General features: G+C 52.7%; 3 protein-coding genes across 10 annotated transcripts in view; 2 read left to right on the top strand and 1 right to left on the bottom strand.

Moving 5' to 3' along the window:
* The first annotated feature begins 895 nt into the window (after positions 1-895).
* Positions 896-8,476, top strand: LOC113201827 (matrix metalloproteinase-17-like). 4 transcript variants are annotated; one of them, XM_052274182.1, is made up of 14 exons: positions 896-1,537; positions 1,586-1,775; positions 4,279-4,386; positions 4,479-4,595; positions 4,670-4,821; positions 4,907-5,071; positions 5,465-5,601; positions 6,054-6,215; positions 6,288-6,414; positions 6,504-6,864; positions 6,963-7,107; positions 7,417-7,558; positions 7,643-7,767; positions 7,859-8,476. In XM_052274182.1, the coding sequence occupies exons 1-14, from the start codon at positions 1,473-1,475 to the stop codon at positions 7,963-7,965; spliced, it is 2,103 nt and encodes a 700-aa protein (XP_052130142.1). In that variant the 5' UTR covers positions 896-1,472; the 3' UTR covers positions 7,966-8,476. The 4 variants fall into 4 exon arrangements, with proteins under 4 accessions (XP_052130142.1, XP_026271542.1, XP_026271543.1 ...); XM_026415757.2 differs by having other exon boundaries at positions 896-1,775; XM_026415758.2 differs by having other exon boundaries at positions 897-1,766.
* LOC113201828 (thioredoxin reductase 1, mitochondrial) overlaps positions 8,203-18,343 on the bottom strand; it is a 13,810-nt gene continuing 3,669 nt past the window's right edge. For 2 of the 4 annotated variants that reach the window (XM_052274184.1, XM_052274183.1), the window contains exons 2-8: positions 10,630-10,853; positions 10,429-10,559; positions 9,901-10,348; positions 9,643-9,825; positions 9,371-9,559; positions 9,126-9,295; positions 8,203-9,056 (exon numbers count right to left, since the gene is read on the bottom strand). In XM_052274184.1, the coding sequence (XP_052130144.1) occupies positions 8,927-9,056; positions 9,126-9,295; positions 9,371-9,559; positions 9,643-9,825; positions 9,901-10,348; positions 10,429-10,559; positions 10,630-10,853 (1,475 nt within the window). In that variant the 3' untranslated portion in view covers positions 8,203-8,926. Of the gene's footprint in view, positions 9,057-9,125; positions 9,296-9,370; positions 9,560-9,642; positions 9,826-9,900; positions 10,349-10,428; positions 10,560-10,629; positions 10,854-11,167; positions 11,313-11,754; positions 12,140-18,343 lie in introns of those variants that run through there. The other 2 variants (XM_026415761.2, XM_026415760.2) reach the window with 2 other exon arrangements.
* LOC113201830 (C-factor) lies at positions 11,538-16,720 on the top strand. Of its 2 annotated transcripts, none has more exons than XM_026415763.2 (5): positions 11,538-11,681; positions 15,008-15,059; positions 15,549-15,739; positions 15,824-15,973; positions 16,235-16,720. In XM_026415763.2, exons 1-5 carry the CDS (start codon positions 11,556-11,558, stop codon positions 16,457-16,459), a joined length of 744 nt encoding a protein of 247 aa, XP_026271548.1. In that variant the 5' UTR covers positions 11,538-11,555; the 3' UTR covers positions 16,460-16,720. The 2 variants fall into 2 exon arrangements, with proteins under 2 accessions (XP_026271548.1, XP_052130147.1); XM_052274187.1 differs by lacking the exon at positions 11,538-11,681 and adding an exon at positions 13,458-13,499.

The raw sequence follows: 18,343 nt of genomic DNA on the forward strand, positions 1-18,343 counted from the left end.
GGGACAGTAGTGGGACGTGGCTGGACGCGCCAGGCCCTACGTGGGACGCTCTTGGACAGCAACGGGACAGGACTCCTGTACCCTTTGGGACTCCCTTGGACAGCGTTCGGACAAACACGGGTACAGTACTGGAGCCATTTGGACAGCACTCGGACTCCTTGGATCGTGTCCTAAGTGTTTCAAAATCAGGACTAGGACGAACTTGGACGTTGTTGGGCAGTCGGAACTACTGCTTGTCCAATCCCGTCCCGCGGCCGCATCAGGGTGGGGTGGATAGGTCCAGGCCACTAGAAACACTGGCAAGAAAGAGAAATGTCCGGCCGGATAGGACTAGATATAGGACAGGTACACTAAAAAATGCGGAAATTATGCTATGACCACACACCATTCAAATTTATAGAGCACCAGGCTGGGCTGACTCTGGACGGCCGTCAGCAGTATCACGACGGGGAACTTTGGCGATCGTCAATTTATCAAAACGAAAACAGAAACAGAAACAAAGGCCTCTCTAAAATTGAGGACCCACTGGATTCTTTACCCCCTATATAGCGCCAAAACAGTGGGAACTATTAGTCCAAGTCTTCCCCCACGCCACGTGCGAACGGCGGCGCACATAACAAAACCCTTTCACGATCGGGTCCCGACCCTCCTGTCGAAAACCAGGTGTAGAGGGTGGGAGGGAATGCCGCGGCGCGGAGAGCCTCCAGGGGCGGCACAGGCGGCACCCACGGTGCTCAGCGAGGAGGCGCGCGCGACAACACCCATCGCGATTTCCGTTCCGTTCCGTTCGGGTTCGAGTGCGTCGCATCGCGTCTTCGGTTCGGCCCGAGTAGCTTTGGGCGGGCCGGCGGGCGCGGGGAGGCGGGCCGTGAGGCGGGCGCGGGCACGCACCCCGCCCGCGGCGCGGCCCGACGCGGCCCGACCCAAGACCAGTTTGAGTCGCGGAGGCGGAGGCGTCTCTCTAGAGTGCGTATAGAGGAAAAGGCCCGGGCCAGACCCGTTCCGGTCCCACACGGGCCAGCCACCAGCAGCCCGCCGCCAGGCCAGGTCGCGAGGTGGTCGGGAGCGACAACAAGGTGGGCGAGTGCCGTGACGCCTAGCGCGCCGCAGGGAAGTGCATCGCGACTGCTCGCTGGAGAAGCTCGATGTCGACACGCGGAGCGACGCCGCCACAACAACGACGACGAGTATCCAGCCCGAGCAGGAGATAAAAGTCAAGCGTGGCCCCGGCTTCCTGCGGCTGCCCCGGCCCGCCAGGGCAACAGCTGATTGATCCCCTCCAGACACATGTGGCGGGCTGCCGTCGCCGCTGACGCTGCTGACGCGTGCCGGACCGGACGAGCACGCGGCGCGCCGCCGTCGCAGTCGTGATGTCGCTATAGTCGGACCGACCAACGCTCTGGCATGGACGGCTAAGCGAGATACGCCCCCCGTGACCCCGCAGGGCCGTCGGCGCAGGGCGCGCCACGGCCATGGCCTTGGGACCGACCGCCACCGCGGCCTGCAGCAGCGTGGCCTCCGGCAGGACCCCCAGCAGGTCCCCCAGCAGGACCCTTGGCAGGACCTCCAGCAGGACTCTCGGCAGGACCCCCGGCAGGACCTTCAGCAGGACCTCGGACAGGACCTCCAGCAGGACCCCCGGCAGGACCCCCGGCAGGACGAGGGAAGGGTTTGTCCTGCTGGCCCACCTGCTGACCGCCGTCTGCTACGCGCACCTTGCAACGGCAGAGGCGCACATGACCGGCGCCATCCCCTCGACAAGCGCGGTGAGTACTGTAAGTAGTGCGCCAGCGCCTTCATGGCCCGCTCCAGCGGACCCGACCCGCCCCTAGCACCGCTCCAGACAAGCGCCCTCGGTGGTGTTGGTGGAGGTGGTGGCGGTGGTGGCGGTGGTGACGGTGGTGACGGTGGTGGTGGTGGAGCGGTGATGGTCACCGGTTGAAGCTCATAGTCGTGCGGGGTAGTTGAGCCCGGGGGTTTGGTTGAGGTTGTTGCGTGGTCTTGGCGAGAGGTAAAGTGTTCCTTGTGCATGATCGATCCAGGTGGTGATGGCGACTGTCTTTTCTCTTTCTCGTTTTGTCTCACCAATCTGCTATCTCTACTATCCCCTTCAAGGATCGTCCAGGAAGTACGCTTTTCACTGATTCATTCAGCAAATTACGGTGGCTCGGGCGCCTGCGAGACTTGGGGTAGGCCAGCCCGCAGTGCATGTATGCCCTGCAGGCAAGATGTTGCCTACGTAGGCAGGCGCTACGAGAGCTTGCACAGCCTGAAATTGGCAGGTTTGTAAAACGGCGGATTACTTTACGGATGATTCCTCACCCTAAGTATGCAGTAAGAAAGGGAAGTTCGCCGGTAGGTGTGATGGTTGCAAGGGGCGGAGGAGGGGGGACCAAAGTAGCAGGGTCGAGCGGCGCATGGCCGTGCGTCTTTCTCTCAAATGACCCATATAATGCGTGTCAGTTGGCACGCTGACAATCGCGCCGTCCCGCGTGTGGCGTGTCCTGCACTGCCCCGCGCGTGTCCTGTCAGTGCGTGCACGCAGCGCAAGGACGGATAGGTGCGATGGGTGGAGCACTCCGCAGGGCGATTCAGCTGTGGCCACCACTAATTGTAATACTATTTCGTCCGAACTGGGCGTGTGGGTGACGAGTGATAGTCTAACGACGTGACGCGCACGCCTCCCCGCCCCGTCCGGATGAGTGACACACGCAGACGATAACTACTACACACCGGCGCCGACACGCTGGGACGGGTGACGCGGCACCCCCGCGCCGACGGGAAAGGGGAAGCAACGATCATCTAGGCCGCACCCAAAAAACGAGGTTCTTGAACCAAGTAAATATCCTTAAAACAAGTCAATTTTCTAGCACATGTCTAGGAAAATGACTCGTTCGAAGGATATTTACTTGGCTCGACTTGGTTCAAAAACCTTATTTTATTTTGGGTGCGCCTAGGGATTTTAAAATCCGAAAATCTTCCGTATGAATTGGAAACTTTTCGAGAACAAAAATCATTTTACGAAAAAATTCTTGAAAGATTTCCCCTAAAAATCTTCTCTGGAAAACGGAAATTTCTAGGAATGCCGCTCAGCTACGTCAGGACGGGGTTTGGAGTCGGACGCGACGCATCCTGGTCACTGTCTCTCCCTCTCCTGCCATCCTTGGCGAATAGCCAGGGTCCTTAACTCCCGCGGTGAACTCGGCGCTGCTCGGAGCGCAAGCGCACCGAGACCGAGGGCGGCTCGGCCCCACGACGCCTAGGTGAGGCCCGCGCGCCGTGCCCGCGCTCCCCCGCAGACGCGTGCAGGCCCTCTCTCGCTCGCACAAGCGCCCGCGCGCACGCACGTACGTCGTCGCCGCCATCGTGCGTCTTGCTCGCGCGCGGACGGTTTCGGTTTACCGACGACGACTATCCGGGTCAACAAAACGACGCGGCCGAGCAGGTCCGCGGGGAATATGAAATGGGACCAGGCCGGACCAGGCTCCTCATCATAAATCCAAATTTCAACCCGCGCGGACGCAGCGCCGCCCCTTCAACGAGAGAGTAGTCCAAGTCCGACGGGAGTGCGTCCGAGAGGGAACGTGTTGTGCCCGTCGCAAAACCTTCGCCGTGCCGCCGCCGTTTCTGACGGGGACCCATTACTCGTCCTTACAGCAGGCCGGCCGGCACAGCGTCAGAGCGGCAGACAAGAGGCGGCGGCATGCGATTTTCACCCACAAATCAGGATGCGGGAGATGGTACAGGGGAAGAGGGAGGGGGGAGGGAAGAGGCTGGGGAATCCACCGATGACAAGCTGAACGGAGAGCGAACCGGCGGCGGCGGACGGCTATGATGCAGTGCTTCTTATTCCCGGAGACCAAAGTGGGAACCGCATGAATGAGTTAGTGAGACGGGCCCTGCCTTTTCCGAGAACCCTTCTCATGGACGCTATGTCTGCTCTCTCTCCCCATCGCTATCTCTCTCTCTCCCTCTCTCGCCATCTTTTCACGTTGTCTCTGTCTCTTTCAGGGATACTCTCACTCACACACCTTGTCTCTCTAACAAACGCACAAGGAATGGGGGATAGGGAATGGGCGATGTAGAAATACTCACCGTTGTCAGCGGTTGCTCGAGTCGGTGGCGGTCCCTCTGTGGTTTGCTAGGTGATGGTCTGGCTGGAGGGCCCTTCCTGGAGCGGCAGGGGCAGAGGCAGTTCGGGCTTTGTTGGCGTGGGCCACTTACTTGTCGCGGTGCGGGTTGAGAGTGTGACACCGTCGAGTCCGTCTTCTTGCACAGCTCACCTTCCTCCGCCGCTTCGGCTACCTCGCGGGCGGACCCTCACAGCCCGGCGTCGGAGTTGACGTCGGCGACAGGTTCGGCGTCGGCAACAGCAGCAACACCATGGTACACCTCTCTGCTCTCTCCTATTGTTTATTTTTATTTCGAACTGTGTTGCACAGTTTTCTTTCATGCGACAATACGGCTACTTGGAGCAGGGCCGGCCAGACTCGGAGACGCTCTACACGGAGGAGGCCGTCGTGGGCGCCATTCGGGAGGTGCAGAAGTTCGGCGCCCTCCCCCAGACCGGCGTCCTGGACGAGGCTACCGTAAAGGTGAGTGAGCACCGCGGGTCACCGCTCGTCAGCCGGTTGTGGCTGGCAACCCGGTCACTGACACTCTGTCGCAGCTCATGAAGTCCAGGAGGTGCGGCTGCCCCGACGTGGTGCGACCCCCGGGGCCGGACGAGCCTGCGCACGGCCACCCCTACCGGGACGGGCGGAGACACAAGAGGTTCGTCGTGGCCTCCAAAGGCTGGAAGAAGAGGCACCTCAAGTACTAGTAAGTCCCCTGTCCACCACCCCTGCTCACGCATCTTTATCTTCTCCCGATTTTCCTTCGCTGCCAACACGTTGTCTCTGCGCAGCATCGCGAACTGGACCCCAAAGATTGGCGAGGAGGCCGTCAACGCCGAGATGGTGAAGGCCTTCGACGCCTGGAGCGCGTACGGTCGGCTGCGCTTCACCCGGGTCCGCCAGCCCGGCGACGCCGACATCACCGTCGCCTTCGGCCGCGGCCAGCACGGGGACTGGTGAGCATCAGAGTGGAGGTCCACTCCGATATACCTACCTGTAAGAAGGACATCGCCGCGCGACCGCCGCTGAAAAAACACGGCGAGTGGCTGCTAAGAAAGGCTCAGTTGCATTTTGCCTGCGCGACGCACATGCACGTTTGAAGCGCTAGGAAATATCGGTTGTCTAAGATATACATTTTCTGAAAACGGCAAACGATAGGTTATTCATTTCGTCGCGCGCTGCTTCGTTTGCTGTTTTCGGTAAATTGGTATCTTGAGCCTCTGATATTTCTTGACGCTTCAAACAAGAACGTGCGTTGCGCCATCGCGCGTCGGCCAAGCCTTTTCTGGCAGGAAGATATCGGCTCTGTACGAGTCAGCTTGGGTTATCTTTTCTTTTGTCCTGGCCAGGTTCCCCTTCGACGGCCCAGGAGGCATCCTGGCGCACGCCTTCTACCCCTACGAGATGGCCACGTACGGCGGGGACATCCACTTCGACGATGACGAGAAGTGGGCCGCCAACCCCAACAGCACCGAGGTCTACAACGGTGAGCCCGGGGTTCAGCGCCCGTCAGAGTAGCCCGCGCCAAACAGATTGGCTGCTCTGTGCCGGGATGTCCCCTCGACGTCATGCCAGTCGAGTGTTTCCCCGTTTCGATGTTGATTTCACAGGACCGGCTCTCGCAACAGCTCGCCTCGCCACGCTAGAGAAACAAAACGACAAAAAGCGCGCACAGAAAGCAACCATGTTTTTCAGTCAAAAGTGTCAAAACACACAAAAACAGACACACAAACCTTGCGGCGGTGCGGGCCCGGGCCCCTTGGGCGGAGGCAGGTAGGCCGCGCGGAGGCAGCTGTGCGCGACGGGTTTGCCTACCCCGTGCAGCGCAAGGGGCCCTCCCGGCGGGTGCGTGGCTGCCACGCCACAGCAGCCGGCGGCCGCGGCCGCTTTCACGATATTTTCCAAACGTTGACGTCGACACGGCACTTCTCCACGCAGGGGCCGTGGACTTGTTCCTGGTGGCCGTGCACGAGCTCGGACACAGCCTGGGACTCGGCCATTCGCCGGACCCAGACTCCATCATGTTCCCCTACTACCAGGCCAAGGGCAACTCGTTCGCCCTGGGCCAGGACGACATCATGGGCATGTACGAGCTCTACAGTGAGTACCGCCGGCGTGGAGCCCCCCGGGACCCTGGATGAGATGCTGACGGACGGGCGCGCTCTTTTGCAGTCAAGAGGCCGCTGGAGGAGGACAACGAGACGCCAGACATCTCGTTTGGGAATGACCCTCCCCCGAGACCCACCAGCACGACGACGACGACCACCCCGAGGCCCGTGAGAACCACGACCAGGAGGAGGTGAGGTTGAAGTTTAGGGAGGAGGAAAGCTCCTCTCTCCCCGTCTCAGCACACCAGCAAGCTGAACCGTTGGACATGCCTTCTTACAGGCCTCGTCCGACCACGACAACGACCACCACGACGACGACCACTACCACGACGCCGCGGCCCCGTCGTCCGCCCCCACCGCACCACCCACACCACCCGCACCATCCGCATCACCCGCACCGGCCGCAGGCACCGCCGATCGTGCCCACGTTCTCCGGGGACGACGAGACGGTGGAGGAGCACAAGAAGCACGACGACAAGCACAATATCCCGCCCCCACAGGCAGGCCCTGCAGGCCCCGGAGGGAGCCCCGGTGGGGGCAGTGCTGGCAGCGGGGAGGACAACGAGGTCCCCGACCTCTGCAGCGGCAGTTACGATGCCGTGGCGCAGCTCCGCGGGGAGCTCTTTGTCTTCAAGAGGCAGGTAAGGGAGGCGAAACGATCAAGGAAGCGAGGTAAACAATTTGAATCGAAATTGAATTCCGTCCGGTTTTGGTGATCACGCCCCCCGTGCCCCCGCAGTACCTGTGGCGCCTTCGGCAGCCTGGCGAGGTCATGCGCGGGTATCCTGTGCCGCTGCACCGCATGTTCCAGGGACTGCCAGAGTACGCCAACAGGCTGGATGCCGTCTACCAGCGCGACGATGGCAACATTGTCCTCTTCTCAGGTGATCGACGTACTTATGGAATTTCAGTGTGAAAAATATATTGAAGGGACGAAAAGGGGGAAGGGAAGGATGAAAGCTTGCCCAAGGAGACCGAGATTAGTCAAAATCACATCAAAGTGAAGTCAAAATAAAGTCATCTTCACTGCTGTATGTAACAATGTCAACTTTCCATCATGTTAGGTTGACTAATCTCTGAAAATATTATTTTGACATATCTGTTATTCCTTAGTGATAAGTGGGTTGCGCATAATGTGTTGCATGCCTAAATAATCTTGTTTCAATGTTTTAAACTTTGATTTCGTGCTCCAGGTCCTCGATACTGGGTTTACAATGGAGTAAACTTTGTAGAGGACAGTCCTCAGCATATAGCTCGTTATGGACTTCCCCACAACATAGACCGCATCGATGCTGTCATGATATGGGCAAAAAACAGAGCGACATATTTCTTTAGGTAGTACTATTTATGATTTGAGTTACAAGAGGTGTGTTTTGCAACTGTCTATCAATTAAGCAAAGCGGATTTGTGAACTTTTAGAAAGTCTGAGTTTTGGCGATACAATACGACCACCTCTCGTATGGATCCTGGGTACCCCAAAAGGATCTCTTCAAGTTGGAAAAGAGTACCAGATGAGATTGATGATGCTATGACATGGACAGACGGTACGTATTGCACATAGTTATAATTCAAGACTGAATATTTTCATGTTGCCCTATGCTGACTTATTGCACTATTTCTATGCAACTTTTGCAGGGATCACCTACTTTTTTAAAGGAGATAATTACTACACAATTAACAACAAACTTGTCACTGTGCAAAGTGAAGGAAACGCAGCTCAGTTCTGGTTTGGCTGTTCATAGTTCTTACATCCCCCCAAAACCAGTGCAAATCCTCCATAAAATCTACATTGTACATAGAAGAGATCACTTCAGTTCATTAGACATTTTAAAAATCAGTGCCACATATTCAATATTTTACTTTTGTAGATAAAAATTTCTTGACCAGTTGCGGGCCACTGCAAGTTCATAATTTACAATTCACAGAGCTGAAGTCACGGCCTGAAAAGAAAATTAAAATAAAAAAGAAAAAGAATCAAATAGAGATTTTTAAAAAATGGAGCTTTATTTTCCTAATAAAAGCATTGAAGTTTAAATAATAGAACAAGTACAAAAATACTTCAGTTGAAAAAATGATAGGATAAATACTGAAACCAACAAACCAAAGATCATGAAAACAAACCAGCACAAGAGTTTACAAAAATTGTGAACTTCCACTTGCATTCAACAACAATTTCATACTTGGATTTAGCATAATAGTTGATACCAGCAACTTCAACATTTAAAAAATATAACAGTCGTAAAAATTGGAACATGACATTTCCATAGTACGCATTACACTATCACAATATTTCCTCTAAAATAACTTGTTCATGTTAGCCTAGAATACAAAGTGAGACCTAGTTATTGTCCTACACAGAATTCTATTCATGAAATCCACACAACAAGAACATGAACCACTCAAGTAACTATGCCTGCATACCTAGAAGCTTTTGCAAAAGTGAAATGAGAAAAAAGTATGCAACAAAACACAAATGGGAAAGAATTAACACATGAGGCAGGTTTTTTATAATGCCCTTAAATGTGTGCCATTTCACTGTTAGTAATTCTGACAGAACTGAGTTTGGAATAAAATTATTGGTGCTATGTAATGATGTGAAACAAAGTAGTGAACTTAGCTTTTATGTTTAGTGAGTGTTTTAAGTACTCATGGTCTTTTTTCAAAAAGCACCTAGGAAAATTTCAATGAGTGACAAATGACAATTTAACTGCAGCAGCTCTGTGGGGTGGGGTCAATACCAGATCGCTTGGTGATCCAGAGGCGGGTGAACTCTTCAGAGACGGTGGGGTGGATTCCAACTGTGTCCATAAGAACTTCCATTGTAAGTCCCATCCTGCAAATTCAAAGAAATTAATAAAGATCCAAGGAAAATTCAATTTTCAAAAGTAAGTATGAGGCTTACTTGATAGCTGCTGCGTATCCCTGAATAACTTCTCCTCCCTGAGGTCCAGTGTAGTGCATGCCAAGAACCTTCTGTGGTGCTGCTCTCAGGCAAACCACCTTCATGTAGCATCGTGCCGGGCTACGCTGAGGTACAAAGAACTCAGTGGGCTTGTAGAATGCATGATATACCTAGAGGATAAGATTTCAAATGAATTTCTATATTTCACAAAGGTAAGTGATTTCTCTTTCAAGGAGGAGACAAACCTCAATGTTATCATCTCCATGCCTCCTGATGGCCTCCTCTTCACTAAGTCCACAGCAGCCGTACTCCAGAGGAGTGAAAACTGTAGTGGCAACATTATCGTAGTCCATTTCAATTTTACCATTGTTATAGAGGCGCTGAGCCAGAAGTTTGCCAGCTTGAATAGCCACAGGAGTCAACTCTGGTTTACCCTATAATAATAATAAAAGAATTTAGATAATGAAGCATGTAATTGAAATCAGAATGCTCAACCTGTAAATAGGATTAAGCCTACCTCCAGAATATCTCCAACAGCAAAGATGTTTGGAATATTTGTCAACTCCTTCTCACTGACAACCTTCTTGGATTCAGGGTGTAGTTTCACTCCAACCTGATCAGCCTTGACCTCCAAAGTTAGGGGACGACGGCCAGTTGCCATTAAAACAGTATCAAACAAGTCGGATGATTCTGAATTATTCTGAAATTGTAAGAAGCTGCAAGTTAGTATAAACAACTTTGAGTTTTGCAGTAAGATACAAAACAGGATACATACTTCAAGTGACTTCCAGGTAACTTTAATTTTGCCATCAGCTTGCTTATCCATACGAACAGGTACAGTTTTGTGGAGGAACTTGACACCACGGGATTTCATTTCCTCAGAGATGAGACCTGCCATCTGCTGGTCAAATCCACGCAGTACAGTGGATCGCACCATGACGGTGGCATCCATTCCGAACTCATTGAGGAAACCAGCACACTCAAGACCAATGTAACCAGCTCCAATAACAAGGGTCTTTCCAGGAGCCTCAGGTAAACTGAAGATGTCATCACTAGTGATGCAATTTTCTACTGCACCAGGAATATCAGGGTAAATAGGTCGGCCACCCATTGCTAAGAGTACATGCTCAGTCTTCAGCTCACGCTCAGATCCATTTTTGAGCTTAGCATGGACAGTATGAGTATCAATGAGCGATCCCCGAGCATTAATATATTCAACTTTCCTGCAGAGGAAAAACAGAAGTGTTAGGATACGAAATATATGAGATGTTTTCAATGAGAAGATTTTGTTGTACAAACTTACTTATCCCTCAGCTCAACTCTAAGAACCCAATTGACAGATTTGATGTGGTTTTGTACTGATTCCCTCAGTTTAGCCCAATCCAGGGAAATAGATTTCCTTTCAGGAATGTTCCAGCCAAAGCAGCCAGCATCCTGTAGAAAAATAGAAGATTACTAAAATGTTCAGTATTATGAGAAGAATGAAAATGTATGGAACACTCACATGGAGGCTCTCTCCGAGGAGGGCAGCCTGGTGGAACAACTTCTTTGGAATGCAGCCAACATTGACACAAGTACCACCCAAACCCCATGTGGTACCACGGGGTGAAGGATCAACAAAGTCTAAAACAGCTACTTTCTTTCCAAGAGAGACAGCCTCCTTAGCAGCAGCCAAGCCTCCTGAACCACCACCAATGACCACCAGGTCATAATCAAAACCGTGCGAACCTGAAAAAAACACCAAAAGAAGTTGAAAGGATTTCATAACTTTTATCTTAGCACAACGTCAACAGCTGTCATTGCCTGCGGAACTTTAAAACAGAGGGGGAAGTTGGGACGTCTTAACCTCCAAGAGCGCACTAGAGGTAGCCATGACACAGCGGAACGCTCAAGGCCACGGAGTTCCACTAATTTACGATGACGAAATTTCTCGTCATTAGACCGCGTCACTTTCCAGAACAACCCAAGTCACGCTGACGGCTCGCTCGTCGCAGGAACCATTCAAGGTTAGGACACTGGAGTAGTCAATGACAGGGGCTTACTTCTCGAGCTGGTCGATGCGAAGCGCTGGGCAGTGGACCGAGCTTTTCTTCGAATCAAAACGAACTCTACCTCTCCCGGACCGTTCAACCCTAGGAGCCTGGAGGCGAAATTGCCCGCAAGTCGTCTCGAAGCGAGAAGCGCCATACTTGCAGCTGCAGCCTCTCAAAATTCCCCCTATCTGCCCATCTGCCAACTCGCGTTCCGAATTTCCCCAGGAGAGGTCGTTGCGGTGGTGGCAGTCGCTGGCGGCCGTAGCAGTAGTAGCAGGCGTACTACTTGACGGGGAGGACACCGCTGGCGCTCGGAGAGGTTATCTGCCCGCCCCAGTCGTCCGATAGAGAACCGAGCCCAGCAGAGTGCGGACGCAAACAGCAGGGTCAGCGCAACATGAAGTCCGTCCTCATCACCGGGTGCAACCGCGGCCTGGGGCTGGGCCTGGTGCAGCAGCTCGTCCAGAGGCCGACGCCGCCCAAACACCTGATCGCCACTTGCAGGAACCCTCAACAGGCCGAGGTAAGGGGACGAGCGACGGCGCTCGGGGGGTCCGCGACGACGTCCACCTTCGGACCGCGTTAAAGGTACTCACCGGCTTGAACGGGAGCCATGTTGAGAGAGGTCCGTAGGCTGCGGGCGCGCTGCAGACACTGCCACGGGGCGCGGAGGTGGGGGCCGGGGTGTTATCGCTTTACGTAACCGCCTGGACGCTCGGCCGCGGCTGCTCCCGTGTGTCAGCGCCGAAGGATGCGAGCGACGCGACACGAGACGACGGCGGAAGGATGTGACCGGAACGGACGGCCGCGCTGCGAGAAGTCTTTGAATGGGCCACTGCCTTCGCGAAGGATCCACAAGACTCGGGGCGGGTCGGCCAAGGCTGTCGGCGCTGCCAACCTCGGCGGGAGGGCGCGAAGTTTTGACGAGGGGCGCGGGACGGATTTGCGACGGGCGGGCACACCGGCGAGTACCCGGGTGCGACTGGCTCGGGAGGGGGCCCGCGGCCGGCTATAGTCACTGGCCGCAGCCGCACCGCGGCGTGACGTCGGCACGGGGGGCGGGCGGCGGGCGCGGCAGGAATGACGTCGCAAATTTGCGGCGTTCCGAGAGAGTGGTCGAGTGTCGCGTGTCGGCCTGGGCCTGGCCGGCCCACAGCACAGCGCCGAGCAGCGCACCGCCGAGTCCAGGTCGATGGCGCGCCCCTTTGTCATCGAGCGCCTCCCCTGCTGGCCTCCCTCTGTCCAGCCTCGTCCACGTCCACCCCGCTGCGCCCCGCCCCCGTGGCGTGCTCGCAACGCCAACAACATGGCCCATTATGTCACGTTCCCAGATGGCGTATCGCTCTCTGTCGCCGCCGTGCTCACAGCGACGACGGTCTTTTAGCGGAATTGAAACACGGGTGCGGTCGCCTCACTTCACTCGGGCCGCGCCCCCTTGCCTTGTCCTCACCCGCCGTTGTTGACCCCCGCTCTGCGCCCTTCAGAGCCTTATCGCCAGCCCACCGCCCAGTTGTCTGTCCGTCCGCACACCCCCGCCGCCCCCAACACAGACGTGCGTGAGAGCCTTTCTCCCCCCCCCCTTCCCCTCTCCTCTCCCCTGCACTCTCCCCCGCCCCTCAGTAGCGGCGTTCCATGCTGGCTGCGGGCGACGCCACGCTTTTGGCCCATTTACAGGCGGAATGTGCATTCACTTTGCCAGAGTTGCATCAGAATTTATTTCTGTGTAATATCAGCATGATAGCAGCGACCCCCATCCCCCGCTCCGCTCCTCCTCCTCCTCGGGTCCGCGGCTTGCCTACCCCCTATCTCACCGCGTATACGCTCACTTCAGGCGGGTTTCTGGTTCAGGCCTCAAGGAGGCGACGGGTGATTTGCACGGAGCGGATAAGAGATGACGTAGCACACTAGCCGGTGGCGCCGGCAGCGTGAGTGAGCCGTATTGTGGTGTAACTTTGTTCTAACCGCGGGCGCAAGTGCGACTCCCGCGTCTCTCCTCACTCCTCCCCATTCGGTCGTATCGACAAAAGCGCGCCGCACATTGCTGTGTACTTCGGAGGTTTAATACCGTCGCAGCCAAAGGGCGGAGATGATAAAAGCCTACTTTTTATTTGGCCGTAGTGATAGTGTCATGCCGTACCGTCGGGTATCTTCGAGGGCCGCGGAGCCAGAGCGCGGGGCGGCGGGGCGGGTACGGCAAAAGGCGTAAGGATGTTTCAAGTGCCGCTGCGTCTGCCATGTCACCCCGCCGGTCGGTCACTGCTGCAGCACACACGCGAAAAGCCTCCGCAGGACTCCCCGATTAGAAGGGATCAGGATGATAAAGCTTCGCAGTGACTTGCAAGTACGGTCTCAGCTCCTTCTCTCGGAATATGAGAGTCTCGGAATATGCAGATATACTTCACATTATTAGGACAAGTCGTCGTACACGTTCTAGATTGCGTGGACACTCTTCGAACTCGTGTGTACACAAACGGAAGTACTCTCGTCTATACTTGCGCGCCCAATTCGCGGTTACTTGCCTGCACTCGTATGGTTGACTCCATCAGTTATTGTTCGTCAATGTGTATGCATTTTGTTCAAAGCCGTAGATATAAAAAGTTGTGCGACTTTGCCTATAAATAGGCACTGCACTTCAAAATATATCGTGGGAGTGTAGGTAGTACACGGCGGGCTTATATGGCTTATCCCTCTTTCTCCTTCGAGGACTGATGTTGGGGATGATCGATACTAAACGAAGAAATAATTGAGTGTAGGTGACGTAGAAGCGCGCAATTGTCGAAGTGTCTTTAGTCCGCTTCCGTCCGCCACGAGCCATTCCATTTAAAATTTACTGCTGAGTCGATTACCCCCTACCACCCCATGGCCACTTTCCCGGGCCCTCTCTGTTGGTTACCCCAAAAGCATCCGACGACCACGTCACCTCATTTTGTTCAAATATGTTTATTGTTACGCGTTTTCAGATATCATGTAGCGGCTTAAAAAATAAATAAATTGTGTGTTTGTTGCGGGTTGTCAATGAATCAAAATTCAGCTAAGCGATGCGAGGCTTTGTCGCCACACAGAGCGCAGCACGGCTGTGTCGCCCAGGGGTTGACGCTTCATGGGCGGATAGTGTGATAGGATAGGCCAACCAGTTTCGCTTGCGTGCTGAGCTGGTGGTCTATCCTTTCTTCGTAAGGGGCGCTTGGCGACCGCGGGGAAGGGGAGGGGGGAGGTGATAGTAGAAGTAGAAGTGGGAGGGGTGAATAGGCGTAAGTAGTGTCCCTGACAGTGTTCCCTGAAAGTGTCCCTTGAAAAGTGTCCCTTGAAAAGTGTCCCTTGAAAAGTGTCCCCTGAAAAGTGTCCCTTTGAAAAGTGTCCCTTTGAAAAGTGTCCCTTTGAAAAGTGTCCCTTTGAAAAGTGTCCCTTTGAAAAGTGTCCCTTTGAAAAGTGTCCTATGAAAAGGGTCTCTTAAAAAGGGTCCGTTGAAAGGGGCCCTTGAAAAGTGTCCCTTGAAAAGTGTCCCCTGCAAAGTGTCCTTCGAAAGTGTCCTTCGAAAGTGTCCTTTGAAAGTGTCTCCTTAGAGTCCCCTGAAGATGTTTCTCAAAGTGTCCCCCCTGGAAGTGTCCCGGTAGCCCTGCTCCCGACGACGATCGCGTCTGCCTGGGAGCTCTACGGTGTGTCTCCCCGCGGGCTGAGCGCCCTTATCAGCAGGTGCGCCTAGGTGCGCCCCGCCCGCGGCCCCGCGGCCCGATAGCCGCGCTGAGGACGCGATGCCCGCTACCTTTATGACCGCGGGGCCGCCGGCGCCAAGCCAGGCCATCCCGATCACCGCCGTGGATGCTACAGAAAATGTGTTGTTTGTTGCAGGCTCTCACGGCGATAGCCGCCCAGCACAAGAATGTCCACGTGCTGCAGATCGGTATGTGTCGCGGGCGGGGAAAAAAGGGGGGGGGGGTATCTGACTTTAAAATACCGGCTGTAACGAGCCCGGCTGCTGGACTGGACACGCTCTGCTGTTGCTGCTGGATGCACACGATGCACCTGGGGACGGCCAAGGAAGGAGGAGCACTACTTCTTTGGAAACCGTGCACGCATCATGACCTGAGGCAGCGATTTATGCACGATCCAGGGTCTGACATGAAAGGGGGGGGGGGTTGCAATCCTGGAGGTCGTGGGCGGGGGCAGTAAATCGTCTTGGTGTCACTGCGCGTTATGTGGCAGCGGGGCATGGAGGGTGCAGGACATCCCCTTCACCCTTTGGCCGAGAGCCACAGTAGTGGGGTGGGCGGGGCGGAGCGCGGCCGCTGCGACGGAGTCGCAGTCGCAGCCGTGGAAGTTTTCCCTCAAAGAGTAGTCGTCCTGGTGACGCAATCTTCATTATCCCGTCTTCTTCCCATTTCCCCCGCAGACGTGAAGGATTTCAACGGTTACGACAACTTCGCCAAGCAGGTGCAGTCCATCGTCAAGGATGACGGCGTCAACGTGCTGTTCAACAGCGCCGGCGTCTCGTCCAAGTTCACCAGGGTGAACCTGGTGAAGGTGGAGCAGATGACGGAGAACTTCCTGACCAACACGGTCGCGCCGCTGATGCTCACCAAGGTGGGTGTGAACGCGTGCACGCCCCGGTCCGGGCCGGGCCTCTCTCTTCCCAACCTACAGCAGCTCCATGTTGTTCATTTCCAGGCTCTCCTCGCCGAGCTGAAGAAGGCCTCCAAGGGCAACGAGAGCGCGCCCAAGGGCAGCCAGCGCGCCGTCATCGTCAACATGAGCTCGGTGCTCGGCTCCATCGCCCAGAACAACCAGGGTGGCTTCTACCCTTACCGCGCCAGCAAGGTGCGTATGCCCCACCCCCCTTCCCTCTCCTCAAAGGTCTCACGTAATGTGGGACTTCATGGCCGCATTTCTATGCGCTTGCCCAGTGAGCAATGAAATATCAGAACGATATCAGAAATTTGTCGACTCCATTTTTATCAATGTGATACGAAATCCGACAGTTTTCTGATGTCTGATATCGTTCTGATACTTCTCTGCCCACTGAGTTCAGAAGATGAAAGCGTTGGTACTTACCCCCACTAAAAACGCCCCTCTTCCCAGTCGGCACTGAACGCAGTGACGCGCTCGCTGAGCCAGGACCTCAAGGACGACGGCATCCTGGCGGTGAGCCTTCACCCGGGCTGGGTGCAGACGGACATGGGGGGGAAACAGGCGCCGCTCACCGTCGAGCAGAGCACCCAGGCCATGATCAGCTTCGTCGAGGGGCTGACCGACAAGCACAACGGCGGCTTCTACCAGTACGACGGCAGTCAGCTCCCCTGGTAGCGCCGCCGCTCTTAGACAATTGTGTTTTTTATTATTAATCAATTTTTGATACAATCTTGTCATTGAAAGTCGCGTTTGTATATATAGTTATTATTATATGGTAATTTTAGCTGTCATGTAGACTAGTCATCATCCATGCTTGGATCTCGATAAGTGAAACTGATGGTTTGTACTGTGTAACTTGGGGAAACTCTACTTTTGATATTCATTAATGTCATGTTCTTGTGTTCACTTGGAATTAAAAATGAGGTGTTTGTTTTACCATGCTTTATTCTTGGAAGCAACACAAAAAAAAAGATTAAAATAACAAAGGCATCAAGGTGATGCAAATAACCCTGCGAAAGGGAGATTCACTACTAAAATCACAAAACCTTTGACCAACAAAGCAAAGTGCTTCTATTAGCCAATTCCCATCATACACTCAAAAAGAAACGAATGTCACTGTTACCTCAAACTGACAAACAGAAATTGAAATACTGTTTTACACAATACTCAAACACTACTCACCAAACAGGTATAGTATCACAAAAAACAGAGTATTCACATACGAATTTTGATGAACTACATACAATAAATACCAATGAATAAATAATTAGGAACAGAAGTACTTTCATCACATAGATCAAACCTAGAACATTTATACAAATATCTTTGTACTTGCTCATTTAAAACAGAAGCAATCATCATGGGAATATATGAAATGTTTGGCAACCATAAGTCTCACAATGTTCAGGTTCAGTGTTCACCAACTTTAGATATTGTACCTTGATTGAAGTATCATAGCTCATAAAACAGAGCCTTGTGATTGAACATTTAACAAAAAGTTTCACAACAAAGGACTAGATTATGTACCATGCACTAACCAGAAAAATATTTTAAACCTGGGTACTACAAGCTCCAGCACACATCGTTTTCAGTACAGATTATTACGCCAATCATAAGAACTAAAGTTGTTAAAGGGAAATCGAAAGTAATACAAAAGAAAGTTTTTGTTAGCTTTCAGATAAAATAATTAAAAGGGAAAATGTGATGCAATAAGCAAGTTAAGCAAAGACTCAATTCTCTGCAAGGGCAGGATAACATTATCTGATAATTACAAATACATTTTTTTTTAAAAGCAGGAACTAGGCCATTATTGTTCTTATGATTGTACACACTTACATCTGTTTTGCAAACCTTTACAGGAGAATGAACACTAGATATGTTGATTATATAATATCAAACTAGAGGAGTTAAAAGAGATAGCAAGAGTACTCATTAAAAATATATAATATTATCATGGAAACAACTAAAACGTCTTGGTGATCTGGTATCTATTTTAACACCCATATTATTGCGTACATTTCTATAAAAGTTATCACAATAATGAGAATTTTGAAATATATTTTCCCCAAACAAGATCAGCAAAGAGAGATAAAGCAGAACTATTTAAAGAAGGCACATCCATCAACATGAAGAAACATTCTTTAATGGCTCTAAAAATAAAGTTTCTTCTGCTTTGAAGAACTGGTTCTTTCTTTTCCTTTTTTTTTGTGCTGGAAATATTTTGAATGTGGAAAGGGTTGGCAAACACAACAATGTTAATGAATAGCGTGGAAAATTTTGATGCACATAAACATTGAAAAGTTCAGGATTAAACTAAAATTTTGATGAACACACTAATGATACATCTACCTTCCTGAACACTAGATAGAGAGAACTAGCCAGAAAATAACTAATTTCACAGCCCAACTCCAAGTCTTCTTACCTTGAAGAGTCAATTAAATTATAAGTTAGAAAGGAATTGCAGTCTCTTAAAAAAACGGATCCAGGGAAAGCAAGGCTCTCTTCACAAAGTTTACGGTAAAATACTTTTTTTTATGGGGACAAACACCCAAACAACAC

This window comes from Frankliniella occidentalis, unplaced genomic scaffold (genome assembly GCF_000697945.3).
Source record: "Frankliniella occidentalis isolate FOCC.00 unplaced genomic scaffold, Focc_3.1 Scaffold348, whole genome shotgun sequence".
In the NCBI taxonomy this organism is placed as follows: domain Eukaryota; kingdom Metazoa; phylum Arthropoda; class Insecta; order Thysanoptera; family Thripidae; genus Frankliniella; species Frankliniella occidentalis.